This window comes from Sycon ciliatum, chromosome 5 (assembly GCF_964019385.1).
Source record: "Sycon ciliatum chromosome 5, ocSycCili1.1, whole genome shotgun sequence".
Taxonomy (NCBI): Eukaryota; Metazoa; Porifera; class Calcarea; order Leucosolenida; family Sycettidae; genus Sycon; species Sycon ciliatum.
This window is the reverse complement of record NC_088647.1, coordinates 13084219-13105288: the sequence shown is the minus strand read 5'-3', so window position 1 is coordinate 13105288 and position 21070 is coordinate 13084219. Positions and strand designations below refer to the sequence as shown.

Sequence of the window (21070 nt, the reverse complement as noted above, 5' to 3'; positions counted from 1 at the left end):
CCAGAACATTATGAGCATTGAATGATAGCTGCATAAGCTCATAGCGGTGGTCAATCAGACCTGTGGGGTAACTCATAATTATTCTGACTTCAAATTAGTCCACGGTTTCTTAACTGCATCGGCAACGCAGCCGCTTGTACTGCCGCCGCTCGCTGTGGCCTGACGGATTGCAATGGCTCAGTCTCAGGTGCTTGACGATTCGGAACCGTGACTGCTTCCTCGGCACAGACTTCGAGTGGGTAGAGACGCTGGATGGGCCTCTTCAGGTGCGTAACGCTACCTTTCTTCGGTGTTGCGGTTTTGACCTTCGCTGCACGAGCAATGCCATCATGACCCGGGATTAACTCGACTACTAGGCCAAGAGGCCACTGTTGGCGCCTTGCGTTCTCGTCTTCGATGAGCACCACATCCCCGACGCGAATAGGTGTGGCGTTGGCATTGAATTGTTGGCGGTGGGCATTCCGTAGTTCCAGCAGGTACTCACGACGCCAACGAGTCCAGCTATGTCGTATGAGTTGTTGTAGGTGCTCCGCTCGCTCTCGTACGACTTCAGCTGTGGCTGCACGTGGGATATGCTCCGCATCTGGCATGGACCTAAGTCGACGGCCGAGTAGCAGATGCGATGGCGTCAACGGCTCCGTCCATTCTTCCGTAGAGAGGAAGGTCAATGGCCTGGAGTTAAGGGTACATTCGACCTCTGCCAGCACCGTCACCAGCTCCTCACCAGACACATATGCATTGCCCAACACTTTGCGGAGGCAACGCTTGACGCTTTGCACAAGTCGCTCGAAGAAGCCTCCCCACCAAGGGGCCTTCTCCACATTGAACTGCCACTGAATGTGGTGTTCAGCGGAGAACTGCTGACATTCAGCAGATTGGGCGATACTGCACAGCTCACGCGCTGCTGCCTCGAACGTCTTGCCGTGGTCACTGATGACAAAACACGGGAAACCACGACGTGCCACAAATCGCCGAAAGCATCGCATGAAGGCTTCCGTTGTCAGGTCACTGACCAGCTCCAGGTGGACAGCACGACTCACAGCGCAGGTGAACAGAGCTACATATGCCTTGACTTTGCTGCCGCCTTCATTGACATACAGAGGGCCAGCAAAGTCAACACCCACGTTCCGGAATGCCTCCTCGCCACTTACGCGCTCAGAAGGCAGCTGGGCACTGGTTGATGCAGCGTACGGCTTCGTGTTCACCCTCTTGCAGTGCTGACAGCCACGTACGATGGTGCGCACAAACTGGCGGCCTCTGACAATCCAGTAGGTAGACCGGAGCTCCGTGAGTGTCTCGTTGACACCGCTGTGCAGGACGGCAGCATGACAGCGTCTCACGATCATGGCCGTGATTGGATGGTCGCGTGGCAAAAGTGCTGGATGTTTCTGCGCTGTGGTGAGGGCGGCATTGCGCACGGTGCTGGCAGAGGTCGAATGTACCCTTAACTCCAGGCCATTGACCTTCCTCTCTACGGAAGAATGGACGGGAGTTAAGGGTACATTCGACCTCTGCCAGCACCGTCACCAGCTCCTCACCAGACACATATGCATTGCCCAACACTTTGCGGAGGCAACGCTTGACGCTTTGCACAAGTCGCTCGAAGAAGCCTCCCCACCAAGGGGCCTTCTCCACATTGAACTGCCACTGAATGTGGTGTTCAGCGGAGAACTGCTGACATTCAGCAGATTGGGCGATACTGCACAGCTCACGCGCTGCTGCCTCGAACGTCTTGCCGTGGTCACTGATGACAAAACACGGGAAACCACGACGTGCCACAAATCGCCGAAAGCATCGCATGAAGGCTTCCGTTGTCAGGTCACTGACCAGCTCCAGGTGGACAGCACGACTCACAGCGCAGGTGAACAGAGCTACATATGCCTTGACTTTGCTGCCGCCTTCATTGACATACAGAGGGCCAGCAAAGTCAACACCCACGTTCCGGAATGCCTCCTCGCCACTTACGCGCTCAGAAGGCAGCTGGGCACTGGTTGATGCAGCGTACGGCTTCGTGTTCACCCTCTTGCAGTGCTGACAGCCACGTACGATGGTGCGCACAAACTGGCGGCCTCTGACAATCCAGTAGGTAGACCGGAGCTCCGTGAGTGTCTCGTTGACACCGCTGTGCAGGATGGCAGCATGACAGCGTCTCACGATCATGGCCGTGATTGGATGGTCGCGTGGCAAAAGTGCTGGATGTTTCTGCGCTGTGGTGAGGGCGGCATTGCGCAATCTCCCCCCGCATCTTCGAATACCTTGATCGTCGACGAAGATACCAAACTCGTGTGACAACTTCTCAAAGTTGGAATCAGCAACTAACTGTGCTTGGCAAGCACGAATCCACAGTGCCTCTGCCTCCTTCAGATAAACTGCAGAGATGACAGGCTGGCATGCTGTGTTGGTTCGACGCAGCTGCAAGATGGTGACGAACTTCCGGACATACGCTGTCACTCGGACCAGTCGACTGAATGTGCTGAAGCGTTCGATGTCAATGATTTGATGGATTGAGGGGTGACTGGCTGTGGTGGTCGCAAGTGTGGCTGTTGTTGGCTGCCGCTTCAACTCCTGATGGGCTTCTTGTATCACCACATCATCGTCCCGACTCTCAGTTGCTACCAGCTCCTTTTCAGCCAGCCAAGGAGGACCATTGAGCCACAGCTTCGCATCGAAGCTGGATGGCTGGACTCCCCGCGAGGGTAGATCGGCTGGGTTCAGCGTTCCTGGGCAGTGCGACCACGCTGAGCTGGGTACAAGGGATCGCACTTCCACCACTCTGTTCTGTACAAAGGTCTTCCACTCTCGCGTGTCCCCACGGATCCAGTGTAGAGCGATCATGGAATCTGTCCAGCATGCGATTCGACTGACAGAGACGTAACGTGCCAGTGCCTTGCGAACACGAACAATCAGACGGGCGAGGACGAGCGCAGACAGCAGCTCAAGCCGAGGAATAGTCTGCGATGCAAGTGGAGCCACTCTGCTCTTCGAAGTGACAAACTGGACATGGGTCCCAGACTCGGTGTGGATAGCCAGATAGACAACAGCAGCATAAGCATCGGCGGATGCATCACAGAAGCCGTGCAGCTCCACGGCGTGAATATCACCCTGGACAGCAGCAAAGTAACATCGAGGGATTCGTATTGGTTGGCACGACTGAAGCTCTTGAAGTAAAGACGACCACAGTTCCTGCAATGATGGAGTTAGCTGCTCATCCCAGGCAATCTTGATGCGGTATATCTGTTGGAAGAATTTCTTCAGGGGAAGAACGAGGGGTGAGAGGAAGCCGACAGGGTCGAAGACTTGTGACGCCAATGCAATAACTTGTCTCTTGGTCAGCGGCTTATCAGCTACTTCCTGGAAAACTTGGCTGATGTTGATTACTAGCTCATCTTGCTGACGGTCCCAGGGAATTCCAAGTACCTTATCCAACAACCCAGCTTCTTCAGCTCCCAGTGAAGACTTAGCGTAGGACTGGTCATCTGTTGACACAGGTTCAGCTGCTTGCTCGACTGCTGGTGGTGTTAGCGATTGTAGCGACCGTTCATTTTCATCAATACGCGCGATGAGAGCCGTTGAGTTTGACTGGAACTTTCTTGCATTGAATCCACCGACTGCCAGGCGACTCTTCATCTTGCTGTACAGCAGATAGGCCGTATCATCATCATCAGCTCCGTTGATCAGATCATCAACGTAGGTGTTCTCAAGGAACGAGGCTACGAAGTCGGGATCATCGGTGTACAGGTTGATATGATGGCGGAGCGTAGCGTTCAGCAAGAAGGGACTGCATGTCAGACCGAAAACCACTCTCGTGAAGCGGTACGTCAACACTTGTGGTGATTCGCTGAACGGGTCGTCCACCCACAGAAACCGGACGGCGTTGCGGTCGGACTCAGCAAGCTCGACCATGAGAAATGCCTTCTCAATATCACCAACTACTGCCACCCGATGGTGCCGGAATCTGATGATAATGTCCAGAATGTTTTCGGTCATTGCTGGACCTGAGTACAAACACTCATTCAGGCTTGGCCCCTGACAAGTCTTCGCCGATGCGTCGAATACCACCCGGACCTTTGTGGTCTTCTTGTCGTTCCTAACGACGGGATGATGTGGCAGATAATGAGCCTTTCCCATGGCGTTAGGGTCAGACTGTGCAACAGGCTCGATGATGCCTAAAGTCAGCTGCTCGGCAAAGACTGCTTGGTACGCTGTACATACCAATGGCTCTTTCTTGAGGCGCTCGAGCAGTGACCGCAGCCGACGCTCACTTAGCCGATGGTTGTCAGGTAGAGCTGCATGGCACTCTTTCCACGGCAAATCGACCACATAGCGGGTGTTGGCAAACCGTATGCGCTGCTCAAACTGCTCGTACACGGACAGTTCCTTGGGAAGAATGCCGATCGACTCCAACGTCCAGAACTTCTCTAAGGTCGACGTGAGCTGGGGCGTGTTACTCGGTGTAGTACAGGTTAACACATGAAGATGCATGAGATTCACAGCTGCTGGTGATGGTAGTACTGACATTGGCATGGGCCCTGAGAGCACCCATCCCAGTCTAGTGCTGAGCGCAACAGGCCCGGCATCACCACGGACAACCTTGCCAGACACTACTTGCCAGTAGAAGTCCGCGCCAATCAGGATGTCAACTGTGGCATCACCTGCACAGTCGTCGGCAAGTTCAAGTCCTTTGAACTGAGGAAATGCTGCAGCAGCCTTGCTAGGGTACTGTGTTTGGACTGGTGGGCTGATGTGTGGCACGGAGAGCATTGGGACTGTGAGTTGGCCATCTCTGAGCTTCAGGCAGACCATCACCACGGCACGAACTTGGGGGCTTCCACCTGTGGACCCAAATGGTTGTACTACCACTGTCTCTTGGCACTTGGACTGCAGTTTCAATTGGGTGCAGATGTCTTCTCGAACAAATGACCGTTGACTGCCACTGTCAAGGATCACACGGGCAGTGATGCACTGCTTGGGCTTGTCCGGTCGACAGATAGTGGCCTTAGCAGTTTGCAGCAAGACAACCTGCGTACTATCTCCACAGAAGAGCGCAACATCATGCCTCTCATGGTTCTGTCTGGCACCGCTCGTATCCCTCTGTGAGTCGCAGATGCTGGAGTGGTGCTTGCCCTCACAGAATGTACACCGTGCCTTCGAACTGCATGCACGTGATAAATGGTTTGGCTTAGCGCAATTAAAGCATCGACCCTTACTCTTTAGTAGCTCTTTCCGCCTGCCGGTATCTGTGATGACGTGACAGTTGTTCATGGTGTGATCCTGATTGCAGTATGCACACCGTCCTGGTGTTGCTGCAGTAAACAAGGCCGAAGCAGTGGCTGTACTCTACGATGGACTGCCATGTGTGAACGATGCCGACACTGCTTTCTCCTCCGGACCCTTGTTCGGGAATTTCTCCAGCTGCACACGCTCACGAGCGCGGAGCTCACCATGGATATGGTGCAACAGAATGTCTAACTCCCAGTTCTCCTCCTCGACTTCACGGCTAATAATCAGGCGGAGCTCGTCAGGCAGTCGGCTCATCAGCACTGGTGCGAGCAAGGCTCCGTATGCCTCTGACTTCACGCCCAGAGACCGGAGACTGCGGATGTTCGACTCAAAAGTATCGTATAAACGACGCAGGCGGCGGAGATCGGTTGTACGTACCGGATCAACGTGTAGGAGCAGCTCCATGTGCTTCCTCACGATCCTCTTGGTGTTGCCGAAGCGCGTTGTCAAGATATCCACTGCCTCCTCATAATTGGCGGATGTCAGTGCCAGCCCGCCTATCGACTCGGCAGCCTCGCCACGCACCAACGAGCGGAGATAGTTGAATTTCTCCACCTTAGCCAAGCCGGACTGACTGTGTACTGCGGCCGAGAAGGAATCCCAGAAAGTGGGCCACTGCATAATGTCACCACTAAATTGCGGCAACTCCAGTTTCGGGAGCCTGGTTGTACACAATTGTCCCGGAGTGCTGATCAGTGGTGTACTCGTATTACTCTGAACCTGATCTGAGACACTGAGCTGAGAAGGGCTGGGGGCTACAACCACACCAGATTTCTGCTGCAAGAAATAATCCACTTGTCGGATCACGAGCTTTATGTCCGCCAAGAACGAATCTGCTGTGTCCACTTCTGTCTCTATCTCAGACTCCTCCACCAAATCCAGAATCTGCTCGTCCAGTGTCGCAATTATGGAAACTTTCGCCTTCAGCGTATCCACAAATTGCTGAAGTTCCACGATGGGTTCAGACCCTGCCAGTGTCGATGACTCAGATTTCATTTTTCCAAGGGTTGATAATGCCAGGGTGTTCGTCTTTGTTGCGGACGCTCGGTGGCCACCGCGTTTCCGCTTCAGACGACTCAGCGAAGCGACCTCGCTGACAGGACCAGCGCTGGCATTGGGGTCTGTCATTGTCGCGAATTATAAACTGATTGATGTCCGCGACTACAACCAGCGGCAAAACGACTCGACGGCTCGAAGGACCATGTGTGATATGTAAGAATATTCGTCCGAAGACGATCGACCCACGACCATAGAAGACTGTATTAGAATATAATTTATTACTACGACATTGTCACAATGTGGTGACAGGAAACACAGCAACTGGACTCTCCAGTCAAAAGGAAAAGAACCACGCCAAAACCGTTCGGCTGCACCCACAAATAAAAGGGATAAAAGACGCGCAAATATGAATGCTCGAAAAGACGCAAACAATCACAATCCGGAGTGGAATAATTACAACTCGTCACATATCTGACATCTGATCTGGCTTCACTAACTACTTAGTGCTTTGGATTATTCTGTGTGTGTGTGTGTGTGTGTGTGTGTGTGTTTGTGTGTGTGTGTGTGTGTGTGTGTTTGTGTATGTTTGTGTTGTTTTGCCTGGTTAGCTGAGGTGTGGGCACATCTACCACATGCATTGCTGTCAAGACAAGCACGCTAAACTACGGGCACACCCCAGGATCAGCTACAAGGAATTCAAATGCCCTGATTGCGAAGTAAGTTGATGTTGTGCAACTCACAAAGCTTCACTTGGCCAAGCTGAGAAATATAGCAGAAAACCTGGCACCGCACCGGGGGGGTCAGACTAATGTATATTCCAGAAAAAGACTGATATCCACTGCAGTCATGCACTCAGAGCCTGAACTGGACAAGATGATATCATAATTGTTATGATGCAATATTGAAATGTATGTTCTAGTATGCATGGTGCTCTCCATTGGATCTGAGCAGCAATGAGAGTTTCCCTGACATGCACCAATCACTTGTTTACTTGCGTGAACGCTCCGGAATACAGCCTATTGAGTTAATCCCTGTGAGGTTGATGATTATGATAAATTGTTAATAGTTCCAGTGATGTTGGAGAGATTCATAACGCTACTTGTTTTGTATTGATATGTCTGTTCTAGAATCAGTTTATAGAGCAGAAAGTACAGGAGCGACTGGAACGCAGACAGAGTTTAGTGGACACCAGTGCAGTCACCAATCCGCACAGTGGGTTTTCCTGGACAGAGCCATGTCGGTTCTGCAGGAGTTCGGGAACCCGGTCTCCCTTTGCAGTGACCAGTGTCTGCGATAGCACCGTGTGTGAGGTGAGTGTGTTGGGGTTAAGTAAGTACAGCATATACTGTGTGTGAGGTGAGTGTGTTGGGGTTAAGTAAGTAGAGCATATACTGTGTGTGAGGTGAGTGTGTTGGGGTTAAGTAAGTACAGCATATACTGTGTGCTGGCAGACAGAAGAGAAACCACACTGTCCTGGTGATTTCCCTTCATAATGCATAAGCAAGAGAATGGCTTTCTATTTATGGCTTGTTCAGTTTTTATTCATTTGATATCGGATAAGCCAACCGCTCATTAAAATATGTTGGAAGAGGTCTGGTTAAACTTGGAAACTCTCTGGAGTTCCGAGGAATCAAATACAGGTCAGGGGCGTCGGAAGGTATTCGACATTGGTGCGGGCATGAATGGGTGGAGGGGCCAGGGGTCCTCCCATGGGAAAATGTTTAGGGAAATTGGGCCCAAACTTAGCCCATATTCCATTGTTTCAAAAACCCAAGATGTAATTATTGGTGTGCCTGTCGCACCGGTTTCGACACCCCTGCAGGTCATGTGACGTTTAACATTAAATGTACTGAAGTAATCAACACTGAGCTAGTTCCAAGGTAGCCGTTCCGCTGTTTCCATTATGCCATCTTAAGGAGATGATATGTTAACTCGCTGGCAGAGTAGTAGTTTACCCTGATTTCCCCAAGGACTGTATTTACTTTGACACAATTGTTTTTTTTCTTTACAGCAATGGTCCCTGCACGCATGTGCTAAGCGTCTTCCTTGTGGAGACTGGTGTGGTGGTTTTGCTGGAGAAGAGAACTGTCTGCCATGCCTGAAAAGCCAGTGTCGCAAGGACAAGCAGGCATCATCCAGCACCGTCAGCAGTAGCAGTGGCAGCAGCAGTGAAGAGACGTCATCAGTTCCGTACACTGCTGACGATACATGTACTATTTGCTACACGGATACGCTAGGAGAAGCTCCAGCTATACAGGTTAGTTCAATGACTGCCACATAGTAGGAATATTCTGCCCTTTGCTGAGCTAACTAGGTGTACCATTTGAGATAAATATGTACTTACAGCTTTGTGTGATCACATATCACGGACTGAGTTTTGGTGGCACTAAGAATTGTGTGGATATCACGCAACTGCATTATGAAAGAAAAAAGGTTGATAACCCACCCCCTTTTGAGTTTTGGTGGCATTGTCAAATGCAGTACTTCTCGGGCCACAGATATCCTGATGAATTCCAAGTCTGTTTCAGTATTGGTCAGCAACTTGTTGGTGATGCTTTGTTGGAGAATGTATGTTGGTACACCAGCTTCTCCGGTTCAGAGACACTATAAGTGTTGGCTCTGTGTGGTGTTTTCACTGCTGTAGCTTTCCTGTGGACACATCTATCACAAGCATTGCTGCGACACTCAGCTAGCGACACGCTGGAGTGGCCCCAGGATCACTTTCCAGTTTCTCAAGTGCACTGATTGTGAGGTATGCTCCATCATCTTTAGCCAGAACCTCTTTGTTAGAGATCACACAGTAGCAAGAGTACATCATGTGTACATCCAGAGTATCTAATTCTGCAGCCATGCCATGGTTTGCACTAAGGGTTAAATCGCAGCCTTCTCTGGCCAGTACCATTTGCTTGATTGAGCACCCAGAAGACTGCCAGTTTCAAGAGTATTACTTTCATCCGTGCTTCTAAAGAAGGAAATCATGGTTCAGGGAAATTCCATCCAAATTCCTTTTTTGCAGTGCGCACTCTTCCCAATTTGGTGGTGCATAAATAAGTTGGGAATGGGACAAAGTGAGGGACAGCTTTCTCGAACTGACACCATTGGACCCAGCCCTAAGAAAACTACGTGTGCTGAAATTTTAATTTTAGGCCTTACTTTCCCTTCAATAGTGTTTGTCATGACTTACGGGGGGGGGGGGGGGGGGGGGGGGTGTTAGCCGCACCGGGCCCCGTCCAGAATTCGTATTTTTTGACATTCGGTGTATAAGCCGCATGTCCGACTTTGAGTTTTTTGCAGCCTAACTTAATGGGTATTGATATGTTCACAACGGTTAGCAGACCAGTGGTTAAAAAGAAGTTGAGAAGTACAGCCGAAGGTCTAGCAAAAGTTGCCTAGTTTGTCCTTCACTCGGAACTGGCAACATGTAGAAACATCAGGCTAGTGCAATGATGGATTTCAGTACATGAAAAGTAGTTGAATGATACCATACTTGCATTATATGCCAGTAGTGCCGTAGCGCTGGTAGGTGCGGCAAACACCCCGGAAACTTGATACAGTGGTAGCCCTGTAGATAGTCCTCACTCGATAGCCCTATGGATACAGTCATCTTGGTAGCCCTATGGATTGTCATTACTTGGTAGTCCTATGGATTGTCATCACTTGGTAGCCCTATGGATTGTCATCACTTGGTAGCCCTATGGATTGTCATCACCTGGTAGCCCTATGGATTGACATCACCTGGTAGTCCTATGGATTGTCATCACTTGGTAGCCCTGTGAACAAATCGGTACAGTTATCACGTATGTATGAACATAGTGAACGTTTGTGTTTGAAAATGCAGCGTTATGACATGCACTAAAATTATGTCGTCTACATACTGTGCTTTGGATGCTGCTTATCTATCATACTCCAGGATAGCTTCATGAAGCATCCATCGCTGGAGTCAGTTCTACGGCCTATGAGGCGTCTGTACGAAACAGTGAAGCAGAAATCAATGTTGCGATTGGAACACGATCGGCAGTTGAACTGCGAGGCCATAGTCAATCCATGCAGCGAGTACTACCAGCAGCCGGAGAGATACGCCATGAAGCACTATGCGTACTACCTCTGCCACAAATGTGAATGGGTACGTACAACTGCAATGTATTCAGCATACCAATTGAATAGACTAGATAGGGCCTATTGTAATGACATGGCGTGTAAACTAGTCAACATTGAATCTGTAGATGTATTTGTTGTTGAGTATTTTTAAAAATCAAACGACAGAGCTCCGGGTCAAAAGGATAGGCATGCTGTTGTAAAGAGAGAAAGAGAGTTATCTTTGGACTCCAGTCTTGTTCCTGCTGAGTGGCTCAGCTATCAACCATAGACGGAATGAAAAATACACAGACAATGAAAAAGGGAGACAGAGAAAGAAAGACAGAGAGAGAGAGAGAGAGAGAGAGAGAGAGAGAGAGAGAGAGAGAGAGAGAGAGAGAGAGAGAGAGAGAGAGAGAGAGAGAGAGAGAGAGAGAGAGAGAGGGAGAGGGAGAGGGAGAGGGAGAGGGAGAAGGAGAGGGAGAGGGAGAGGGAGAGGGAGAGGGAGAGGGAGAGGGAGAGGGAGAGAAAAGTAGAGATAAAGATAGAGATAAAGATAGAGATAGATGGATGCATAGTTGGGTGGGTAGATAGATGGATGGATGGATACTTGAAGATAGATGGATATGGACAGACAGACAGACAGACAGACAGACAGACAGACAGACAGACAGACAGACAGACAGACAGACAGAGACCAAGAGAGCATGAGATCTACTTTTTTCTTTGTTTAGCACACTCAACCAATGACTATTACTGTATGGCAGGAAATTTTCGGACGGAAATATTTTCGGACAGGGCCGAATTTCGACCTTTCAAACGGATTTTATTTTCGTACAGTGCTGCATGCTGAATGCACGTGTTCGCAAGCAGTACCCATGTAGAGTGTACATAATTTCACATGAACAAATTTTAGTACGGAATTAATTTTAGTACAAAAGAGGCCGTGTACGAAATCGTACGAAAATAAATTCCGTCCGAAAATTTCCTGCTATACAGTATCTAACTTATCTGTAAGGTAGATTTTACAAATCTGCTCATAGTCTGCTCATAGTCTGCTCATAGTCTGCTCATAGTCTGTAGTCATGGATTGCGTTAAAAGTATCTTTCGTTAGCGCATGGTCCGTACATGGCCGTATTGTGGCCGCACTCTAGCGCACTGTTTCCATGATCTTCTGCTAATATTTCTCCACTGATCTTGCTTGTCATCCAGCCATACTTTGGTGGCGAGGCGCAGTGTGCAGATCAACTAGCGGCAGCTGAGCACGATCCCTCGGAACTGGTGTGTGGCTCATGCTCTAACCCACAGGGAACCAAGGTAAGGCTTTAGCAGTAACTTTACACAGCAGTCTGTATCTCACTGTACATGGGAATGATCAGATGCAGTAGTTTAAAACTATCAACAGCGATGCCGCTGCCACCGTCGATAGCAACACAGCAAAAAAAAAGATTACACGGTGTTTCAGTCAACTCGTCACTCAGTTCACACCAGCCAACACGGTTCAATCCAACAATGGGATTAATCAATACATGCAATAAGAATAAATACAAGGAAAACGGTTCGGGATAATAAATTAGGACACTCAGGATCTGGCCGCCATTCTCGGGCTCTCTCTCTTGATCTCCTCGACCTTGCGCCAGGATCCGTCAATATGTACAATCAGTGAATCACTACAACAAGTATCACGTGCGACCTACGTCGCTGGTAGACTGCATGGTACTACCCAGCGCTAGGGATAGGGCATGCCAAGTATGTGGCGAATGCGTACAGAAGGAACACAGTGCAGGTAGGTCTAGGATGCTTCTAGCATACTATTGTTGTAACTCGCTTTCTCTTCCTGCTCCCAGTTCCGTGCCATCTCCACACTTATACAAAGGGACGACGATAACTACATTTAGAAGACTATATTTGTGACAAGACGACGGAACCACAACTATACATGACGAACTCAAGACGAAGACAGCTTTTCATACCACAGCAACACGCGCATGCACCAACATGACGTACACACGACGTACACAAAATAACGTACTACAACATAACTCCCTCCCAAGAGTAGAATCGTCCTCGATTCTAATAATAAAACAGAGTAAAAAGAGGAAAAGATCACACAAATCACTCAATCATACCACACCAGTCACACCCAGAAATAAAATACCTCTGCCTGCACTGCAGATTACAAAAACTCTGTCCGCCCACCCAGAACACCAGCCACGATCGCTGTCACACGTGTGGGAACTGATAACCTCAAAACTCTAACTAATGCTTTACTCAACACACCACCTCACGATCACGCAAAAATTCTAAAATGTGAGAGCACAAATCATAAGAATAACAAAAAGAACAGAATCCACTGGCTCTGTGGGGGCCTCTAGTTATCCTCATAGAAGAGCAAATCAAAAAACAAACAGAACACACGCGCTGTGCGGGCGCCTCTTTACCCTCGAGGAGAGCAAATAATAAAGAACAAAATGTTGGGAGAACAGAAAATACACAACTCACATTCTCATCACGTTCACAACAACACACGTACCCTCTCACCAACGAAACTCCTCACGCCGTCTGCCATGTCGTCCACCATCTCCAGGAGCGCTGCTCAGCGTCGACATCCTCACTTCTGCAGCCTCTTCTTCTTCTCTTCACCTTCCATCCATCCTTCTTTTTTCTTTTCTTTTTCAGGTTTTCTTCTGGGCACAGTTTTACGTCGTGTCCGGGACCATCAGTGACGACGACTGCCAAGAGACGGGAGAGACGAATGATGAAGGACGAGGACGACGGACGAACTTCTTCAAGAGGGACAAAACTGTGACGATAGGACGACTGGAGATGACATCGGAAACTGGGAGCGAAGGCCACGCAGGACGAATCCAGAAGTTGACGTTTACAAATTTCTACCACCGCTGCCACCAATGTTGTACCTGCCACCAATGTTGCTGTGCATTCCCACCCCGTTGTGCCATTATGCTCCAAGATTAAAATTAAATTTTATGCAAGGAAAACTATGTTAACAATCTAGTGTAATGTATTAAACAAAGCACTTAAAAGTTCCAATTCCTTGAATCTCCACAAGTCCACAAGTCGTGCTCTTCTATCTTGACAGCACTATCCACATTGACCAATTGCAATACAGTACTTCAATTAAATACCAGAACACGGCAGCAGCGATACGGTGGAGGGTTTTATTCATTCAGCAGGACATAAATCACGGTACACAGCAGCACTGACTTAGCCTGTGACTACAACTGTAGTTCCTTCATCAACACCTTGTAGACTTAATCATAGATGATAGCGACTTGCCGCAGAGTAGTCATCATTAGTTAGCGACTTGCACTAGGAGTCATCATTAGATAGCGACTTGCACTAGTAGTCACCGCTGTTGTATATCATCATCTGGTAGCGACTTGCACGAGTGGCCACCGCTGCCACCACTGTTGTAACTCGCTTTCTCTTCCTGCTCCCAGTTCCGTGCCATCTCCACACTTATACAAAGGGACGACGATAACTACATTTAGAAGACTATATTTGTGACAAGACGACGGAACCACAACTATACATGACGAACTCAAGACGAAGACACGATGAACTCAAGACGAAGACAGCTTTTCATACCACAGCAACACGCGCATGCACCAACATGACGTACACACGACGTACACAAAATAACGTACTACAACACTATTACTAGTATCAGCAGATTACTGAAAGCGCATCACTGACAGAGACAAAACATACATTACAACCAGAGTCATGCAACTATCAGCCATAGTTCAGTGGGACTACCACATTTCCCCCCTTTTCAGAAAAAAAGACCAGCGGTCTACCGATAGCGACTTGGCGTTTGAGTCTTACGCTGCGGACGACTAGAAGCTGGTTGAACCGTACTAGGGTTTGCGGTAACGATGGCAGATGGCTGAGCACCGCATTCGTGCAGTTCCTCGTGTACCTCGTCATCATCGTCGTCTGTAGCCACATTATCGCCTGGCCGAAGCTGTACGGGCGGGGTGTGATAACCTCCTCGCAGCAGTAGATCACCCGGACGTTTGCCGGTAGTCGTGTTGACGGCTGACCGAACTGCTCGAAGTGCCAAACGAAGTGCGTCTTCTGTTCGTGTCTCGCCAGATTGTCGCATGTGTTGCTTCAATGTCCGGTGGAGACGCTCAAGTGGATGCTGCTGCGGCGTGTTGGGGACAGTGCACTCGTGACTGATTCCCCATGACTCGAGCTGTTTGCGGAATTCGTCGCTGCAGAACGGTGAACGGTTGTCGGCTATTAGGTGTCGTGGCATGCCAAACAGAGTGAATATTTGGTCCAGTGCCCCGATGAGGTCACTTGTCTTCTCGGCTGGCAAACGTACCACTGCAGGATATCGGCTGTATAAATCCAGAAGGGTTAGGAAAACGCTCTGCTGGTAATACAACACGTCAATAGCGACGGTGTGCCAGGCATGAGGAGGTAGTGATGTTGGGCGCTGAGCACCAGCTGGAACATCAGTGGCTGAAGTCGACATTGCCAGAAGACCTAACTGGATGGAGGCCTGTTCTCCTAATAGCGCGGGCACCGTGCACTGTGTGTCATCGACTACAAAGATAGTCTCAGTGATTTCGCGGCCCTGATAGCTCAGGTTACCATCAAAAACTCCCACGGCTGTTATGCGTTGCGTTCCCACGGGCTGAAGTGGGCATGGCGGCGGTGACAAGACGTACCCCGATGGGAGCGCCGACTTAGGGATAATCGAAACCCTGCTGGCAGAGTCCACTCTTAGCGACAATGTGTGTCGGCTGTCCAATGTTACCTGCCTCAGAGGAAGCGTGAAGGCGGTCTTCTCTGCCTGCACCCCGAAGGTTTCATAGGACTCTGGTGTCTGGGCGGACTGTACGGCTGGTGATGCTGCACCCGTTCGGAGCGACGATACGGCTGGTGCGGTCCGATTCTGTTGCGCTGATGCTGCGTTCGGCAACTGGGTCTGGGCACTGCGGTCCGCTCGACCAAAGTCGGAACGGCACACCGACGAGAAGTGTCCCTTACGTCCACACTTGGCACAGAACATATGGACCGCTGGGCAGTGCGGCTTGCCTGGAGCGTGCTTCTCCCCACAATATCCACAGCCGGATGTTGGCAATGTTGTGTGTCGGCGTTGATGGATAGCGGCATAGCTCACCTCCAGTGCTGGAGCGTTGTTAGCACAGTCCTCTGCTAACACGACTGCCTGCGCCTTGGCTGCGGCGGAGCTCAAGTCCTGCGCATCGTGCTCCAAGACACTCTTTCGGGCACTGGCCGAGCTGAGCCCCCGTGCAAACAGGTGGACTCCCACAACTCCCAGTAGTTCCTCGGCAGTACGAGTGCTGGTCAGGTTGCAAACCCTCATGTCCTTTTGCACCCGCAGCCGAAAGGCCTGTACAGTCTCCCCAGGACGTTGCTCGACTGCAAACAATTCCGCCAAACGGGACGCTGCGCTCTGTTTCGAGCCGAAATATTCTTGGAACAATTTGATAAGATCGTTGTAGGGATTAGTTGCCGTAGTTGGCACTGTCGGGTAGCTCTGCCATAAGTAGTGACTTGCTGACTCGCCTAAATTGGCAGCTGCTGCCAAATACTGCTTCGACTGATCCTTCACTTCGTGGAGTGCAAAGCCAATCTCCAACTGACTACGCCAAGTAAGGAAATGATCGTTTCCCAGCTCGTGGTCCAGGTCAAGACGGACGCCGACTTTTACTTTTTCTGCCATTTCCCACGTGCGTGGTGAAAACTACAAACTTCAACGAGTGACTTACTAAGAAAAGAATCCTGTTCACTGCGCCAATGTTTCAGTCAACTCGTCACTCAGTTCACACCAGCCAACACGGTTCAATCCAACAATGGGATTAATCAATACATGCAATAAGAATAAATACAAGGAAAACGGTTCGGGATAATAAATTAGGACACTCAGGATCTGGCCGCCATTCTCGGGCTCTCTCTCTTGATCTCCTCGACCTTGCGCCAGGATCCGTCAATATGTACAATCAGTGAATCACTACAACAAGTATCACGTGCGACCTACGTCGCTGGTAGACTGCATGGTACTACCCAGCGCTAGGGATAGGGCATGCCAAGTATGTGGCGAATGCGTACAGAAGGAACACAGTGCAGGTAGGTCTAGGATGCTTCTAGCATACTATTACTAGTATCAGCAGATTACTGAAAGCGCATCACTGACAGAGACAAAACATACATTACAACCAGAGTCATGCAACTATCAGCCATAGTTCAGTGGGACTACCACACACGGTCTGTTGATCGGTCGGCTCTGACCGAGGTGACTGTATTTTTTAATTTCATCTGAAAGGGACATTACCAGCCTTATGACAAGTCCTGAGAGCGAAGGACGGTGACGAAATAACATTTACCCGTAAGGGTGGCTGCCAATCAAGCAGCTGTGCAGGTCAAGTGCGCTGCGGCAACCCCGGCCAGATAGAGTCCCAGGTTCATAGCCACCACCCATGCTGCAAACACACACACACACACACACACACACACACACACACACACACATACACACACATACACACACACACACACACACACACACACACACACACACACACACACACACACTATAAAGAAGTGTAAGAAAACCGAAAGTGAAAGGGTACTAGTATGCGAGGGCCCGGTCACTCGGTTTGAGCCATACTGGGAGTAGAAAGCCGTACTCTCTCTCTCTCTCTCTCTCTCTCTCTCTCTCTCTCTCTCTCTCTCTCTCTCTCTCTCTCTCTCTCTCTCTCTCTCTCTCTATCTCTCTCTCTCTCTCTCTCTATCTATCTATAGTTTTCTCTATCTATCTCTCTCTCTCTCTCTCTCTCTCTCTCCAGGCGCGTGCTCGGCGATGGGCACGGGGGGCACGTGCACCCCCCAAAAATTTTCAATCTGGGTAATTGCAATTGTAATGTATGCAAATATGCTCTAAAATTCAAGAAAGGTTGCAAACAAATTGCAGAAAATTGCCGGGGGGGGCTCCCCTCGGCTCCCGTGCACCCCCCTAGTTGGGGGGCCGAGCACGCCCCTGCTCTCTAATTATTTTTCTCTCCCTTTGTCTTTGTGGATTTAACCCACTGGGGCATCTTTGAGTTTACCCACTGGGACATTTTTGATCCAGTCTTTCTAGGGACTCGGAGCAAAACGACCCCAGAAAATACAGTATTCCTCCTCCCCTCCCCCCTTGATTGTTGTTTTGCGCCCCTGCTGATTTGCTCTTGCCGATTCTAATTAACTAGATAAGAGCGAAGTGCATTGGTACCCAGTTGACACGTGAATATGTATACAATCATGACTTGATGGTACAGCATCTATCTTTGGTCTTCTTGTCCTGCAGGGGTGTGCTCAGCACGGAACAGAGTTCATCGCCTACAAGTGCCGCTACTGTTGCTCGGTTGCTGTATTTTTCTGCTTCGGAAAATCACACTTCTGCGCGCACTGCCACCATGTGTATTACAATTACAGCCAGCGGAAAATCTTCCCATCGTGTCCAGTTGGACCCCGTTGCGAGCCATTGCCAGAAGGTGCGTGCCCTCTGAATATGAAGCATCCGCCAACCGGCGAAGAGTTTGCAATTGGCTGTACCGTGTGCCTGGGCATGCAGTTCTAAAACAATCCGCTCAGAACCAATAAGCCGAAAGCATGCATGGTTGAGATGTGTCTTATCGTGTCAGCTCTCGCCTACACCATGTGATTCTACTTGAAACATGTTCTAAGAAAGATTTCAATAGTATGATCTTATTATTATTTTAATACAGTGTGTATAGACTGACATCGCGGGATGTACTCGAATCTTATGCTCTGGTCCCTCTCCTGAAGCACGTTTTTTGTGGCATGTCAGTGATATGTATTTTGTGCACATGTATTACTTCCCTCTTACAATCTCTTCACTGCTACCCTGTTATATTTGGATGTTGACTCGATCCCTATCATAATAATTTAGAAAATATTTCAATTTGATCGATTATAGTATAGCAATCAAGGGTACAATCGATGCAGACATGGCCACACAACATAACGACGTTGGAGAGTTTAATGATTATTATTGTACGAATAAACCGATCTTGCAATTTCAAATTTTGGACTTCACGGAGAATTTCAAAGTATTAGGACATTATCAAGTGTTGAGTTTCGGAGAGAAAAGAGCAGTACGTGGCATGTGGCCTCTAATTTCCTAAACCGATCTTGTGTAAACAAAAGAAGAACTATTTGTTCATCTTTTTTTTAAGTTGTTTGTAAACATAGATCAGTAGTTCTCAGTGTTGTATATTGCACCTCCTTGAAGTTGTTAACCTGAACCGCACTGCAGCACTTCACACTATTCCAAGGATCTGTCTGGCTCTGGGAAAGATATTTCAAAATACCTACTATGATAAGACTAAACTGTTTGTGACTGGTGGCGGCGAGGTTCTCTCCCAAGAAGGAAGTTGTCAGAGTGATCCCCTGGCCATGGCCTAGTATGCTGTAGCAACCGTACCGATAGTTCAGAGGTTGCAGGAGGCAAACCCCAATGTCGACCAGGAGTTTGCCAGCTACTGGAAAGATGTTATCGTACCTGAGAATGGATACAATCCCTATCCCACGAAGACCACTCTCCTGCCACAGTGAAGCCTCAGTACCTGGACCGGGCGGAAGTGTTCCAGGGGACGGGAGTCTGCGTCACGGCGGCGGGTCACCAATATCTCGGCGGGATCATTGGCTGTGAGGAATGTCGCCATCGTGCCGGAGACAGGTACGTTAACAACTGGCAACGGAAGCTGATGCCATCATGACTCTCGCTGCAATGGCCGAAATGCAACCCCAGACCGCCTACGCTGTGCTCACAAAGGGCTTGTCGTCCAAATGGTCCTACCGGTTGAGAGCATCATCCATAAACTCCGTCACCCTGCCCCTCTAGATGAGGCATTGGATTATCAGTTTCTCCTTGCCCTTTTGGGCCGGGGAATGGCAGCTGACAGCTCCCAGAGACAGCTTCTGTCCCTCCTGACACGATTCGGGGGCTTGGCAATCCTATAGTATAGTAGCAAAGTCTGCAGAGGCAGAGCATCAGGCATCACTTGCCATCACGGCGTCAATGGTGAACTTAATCGACGCCCACCGTAACGAGAGCGTCCGAGACTCTCCAGCCATCAGTCCGGACCAAAACACGCAGAGCATCTTGAGCATCGTGGAGGGCATGGCCAATCCTGTTCTAGAAGCCGTTGGCGAGGCACGAGGCATCGCCCGACAAAAGCGCCAGGAAAAAAATCGGTGGGTGCCGGCAGCTGCAGACAGAGCTTGCTGCGGGGCTTTCGCCGGTCCAGCGGCAGCTGCTCGCAGTTTTTTTTTATTTTTATTTTTTTGTTGGGAACACAGCCCTACAAAGAGACATGTGGAGACAAACACAAGACAAGACACAGGGGATGTAGGGACGACGTACCGATGTACAGGGAGCAACTCGACCGACCAGGGGTCTCGGCGTTAGCGGATGAGAAGGGCGTGTCAACATGGTTACCAGCACAACCTTCCTGGAAAAACCGCACCATGCTGAAAAAGTCGGACTTTAGAGATGGGCTATGCATACGATATGGTCTCCCGCTGGACGGTGCAAGTGATCATTGTATCTGTGGGAAGTCCATGACCACCCACCACGTCCTCACGTGCCCGACCGGCGGCTATCCGTCAGATTGCCGTAACGAGCTTCGAGACCTCCTGGCCGGCGTACTGCAGGAGGTACTGCCCGATGTGGAGGTTGAGCCGCGTTTGCTCCCACTACACGGTGAGGACATCTCTGCCGCCTCGGCTAATCGTCAGCCAGAGGCACACCTGGACATATGCGCTGGGGGTTGCTGGTCGCGGCAGCAGGACGCCTTTTCTGATGTAAGGGTCGCTGACCTTGGGCCGTCCTCAGTTGCTGTCTCGTCCGGAAATCCTTAGCTACCTGAGAACGCACAAGAGAATGAAGAAGGCGGCGTATGGTGCCAGAGTTAACCAGGTGGAGAGAGCATCATTCACCCCACTGGCACTGGTGTTTTCGACCTCGGGTGTGGCGGGCAAAGAAACGGTTAACCACTATATTTCTGAAGTCACTAGCTGCCCTGGTTGTAGACAAAAACAAAGACTTGGTAAAGTTGGTATATTCTGCCGGGTTTTTTTTTGTATTTATTTTGATTCGCAAGTTCAAACGGGCATAGAACCCAACAACATGAAAGCGAAAGCGTGATGGGCGATTTACGCACCCGGGTTTCGTTTTGCCTGCTGCGATGGGCAGTCACGTGCTTTAGGGGCTGCAGGGCCTCTTACATTCGCCGCAAGGTCAGGAGCCCCTTTGCAGCACATTGCCGCCGGCTGTTCTGATACGGGCAGAGGCGTGACTTCGCCTTTGCATGCCGGTGGGCAATCTTATTAGGTAGCGATTTCTTGTGAAGCTTTTGTGTTCATTTTATATTTCAATTGAGCGTTCCATTTATTTCCGAAATTGGGTTGTCTTTTTTGCTTTGACTCTCATGGTTTCACGCGATTGGCTGGGGGGGGGGGGGGAGGGGAGGGGGAGGGGAGGGGGAGGGGGTGTTGTGAATAAAACCGTTCTCAAGTACATGTACTGATGTATATGTAGTAATAATGACTATTGGACTGTAGTTGTAGTGCACAGCCCAGTACTAGTAGTACAGCAGCTAGCTGTTCGGACTGACAAGACTAGTGACTTGGCACATGATGGCATTCAGT

At 49.7% G+C, this 21070-nt stretch overlaps 1 protein-coding gene across 3 annotated transcripts in view; it reads left to right on the top strand.

Annotated features, from left to right (window-relative positions):
- The window catches only part of LOC135817676 (uncharacterized), a 90612-nt gene extending 76979 nt beyond the window's left edge, over window positions 1–13633 (top strand). Inside the window, exons 8-14 of one of the 3 annotated variants that reach the window (XM_065330906.1) lie at window positions 6888–6995; window positions 7407–7589; window positions 8291–8536; window positions 8924–9031; window positions 10190–10402; window positions 11567–11671; window positions 13034–13633. In XM_065330906.1, coding sequence (XP_065186978.1) covers window positions 6888–6995; window positions 7407–7589; window positions 8291–8536; window positions 8924–9031; window positions 10190–10402; window positions 11567–11671; window positions 13034–13330 — 1260 coding nt within the window. In that variant the 3' untranslated portion in view covers window positions 13331–13633. The remainder of the gene's footprint in view (window positions 1–6887; window positions 6996–7406; window positions 7590–8290; window positions 8537–8923; window positions 9032–10189; window positions 10403–11566; window positions 11672–13033) is intronic. The other 2 variants (XM_065330905.1, XM_065330903.1) reach the window with 2 other exon arrangements.
- Window positions 13634–21070: the final 7437 nt, after the last annotated feature.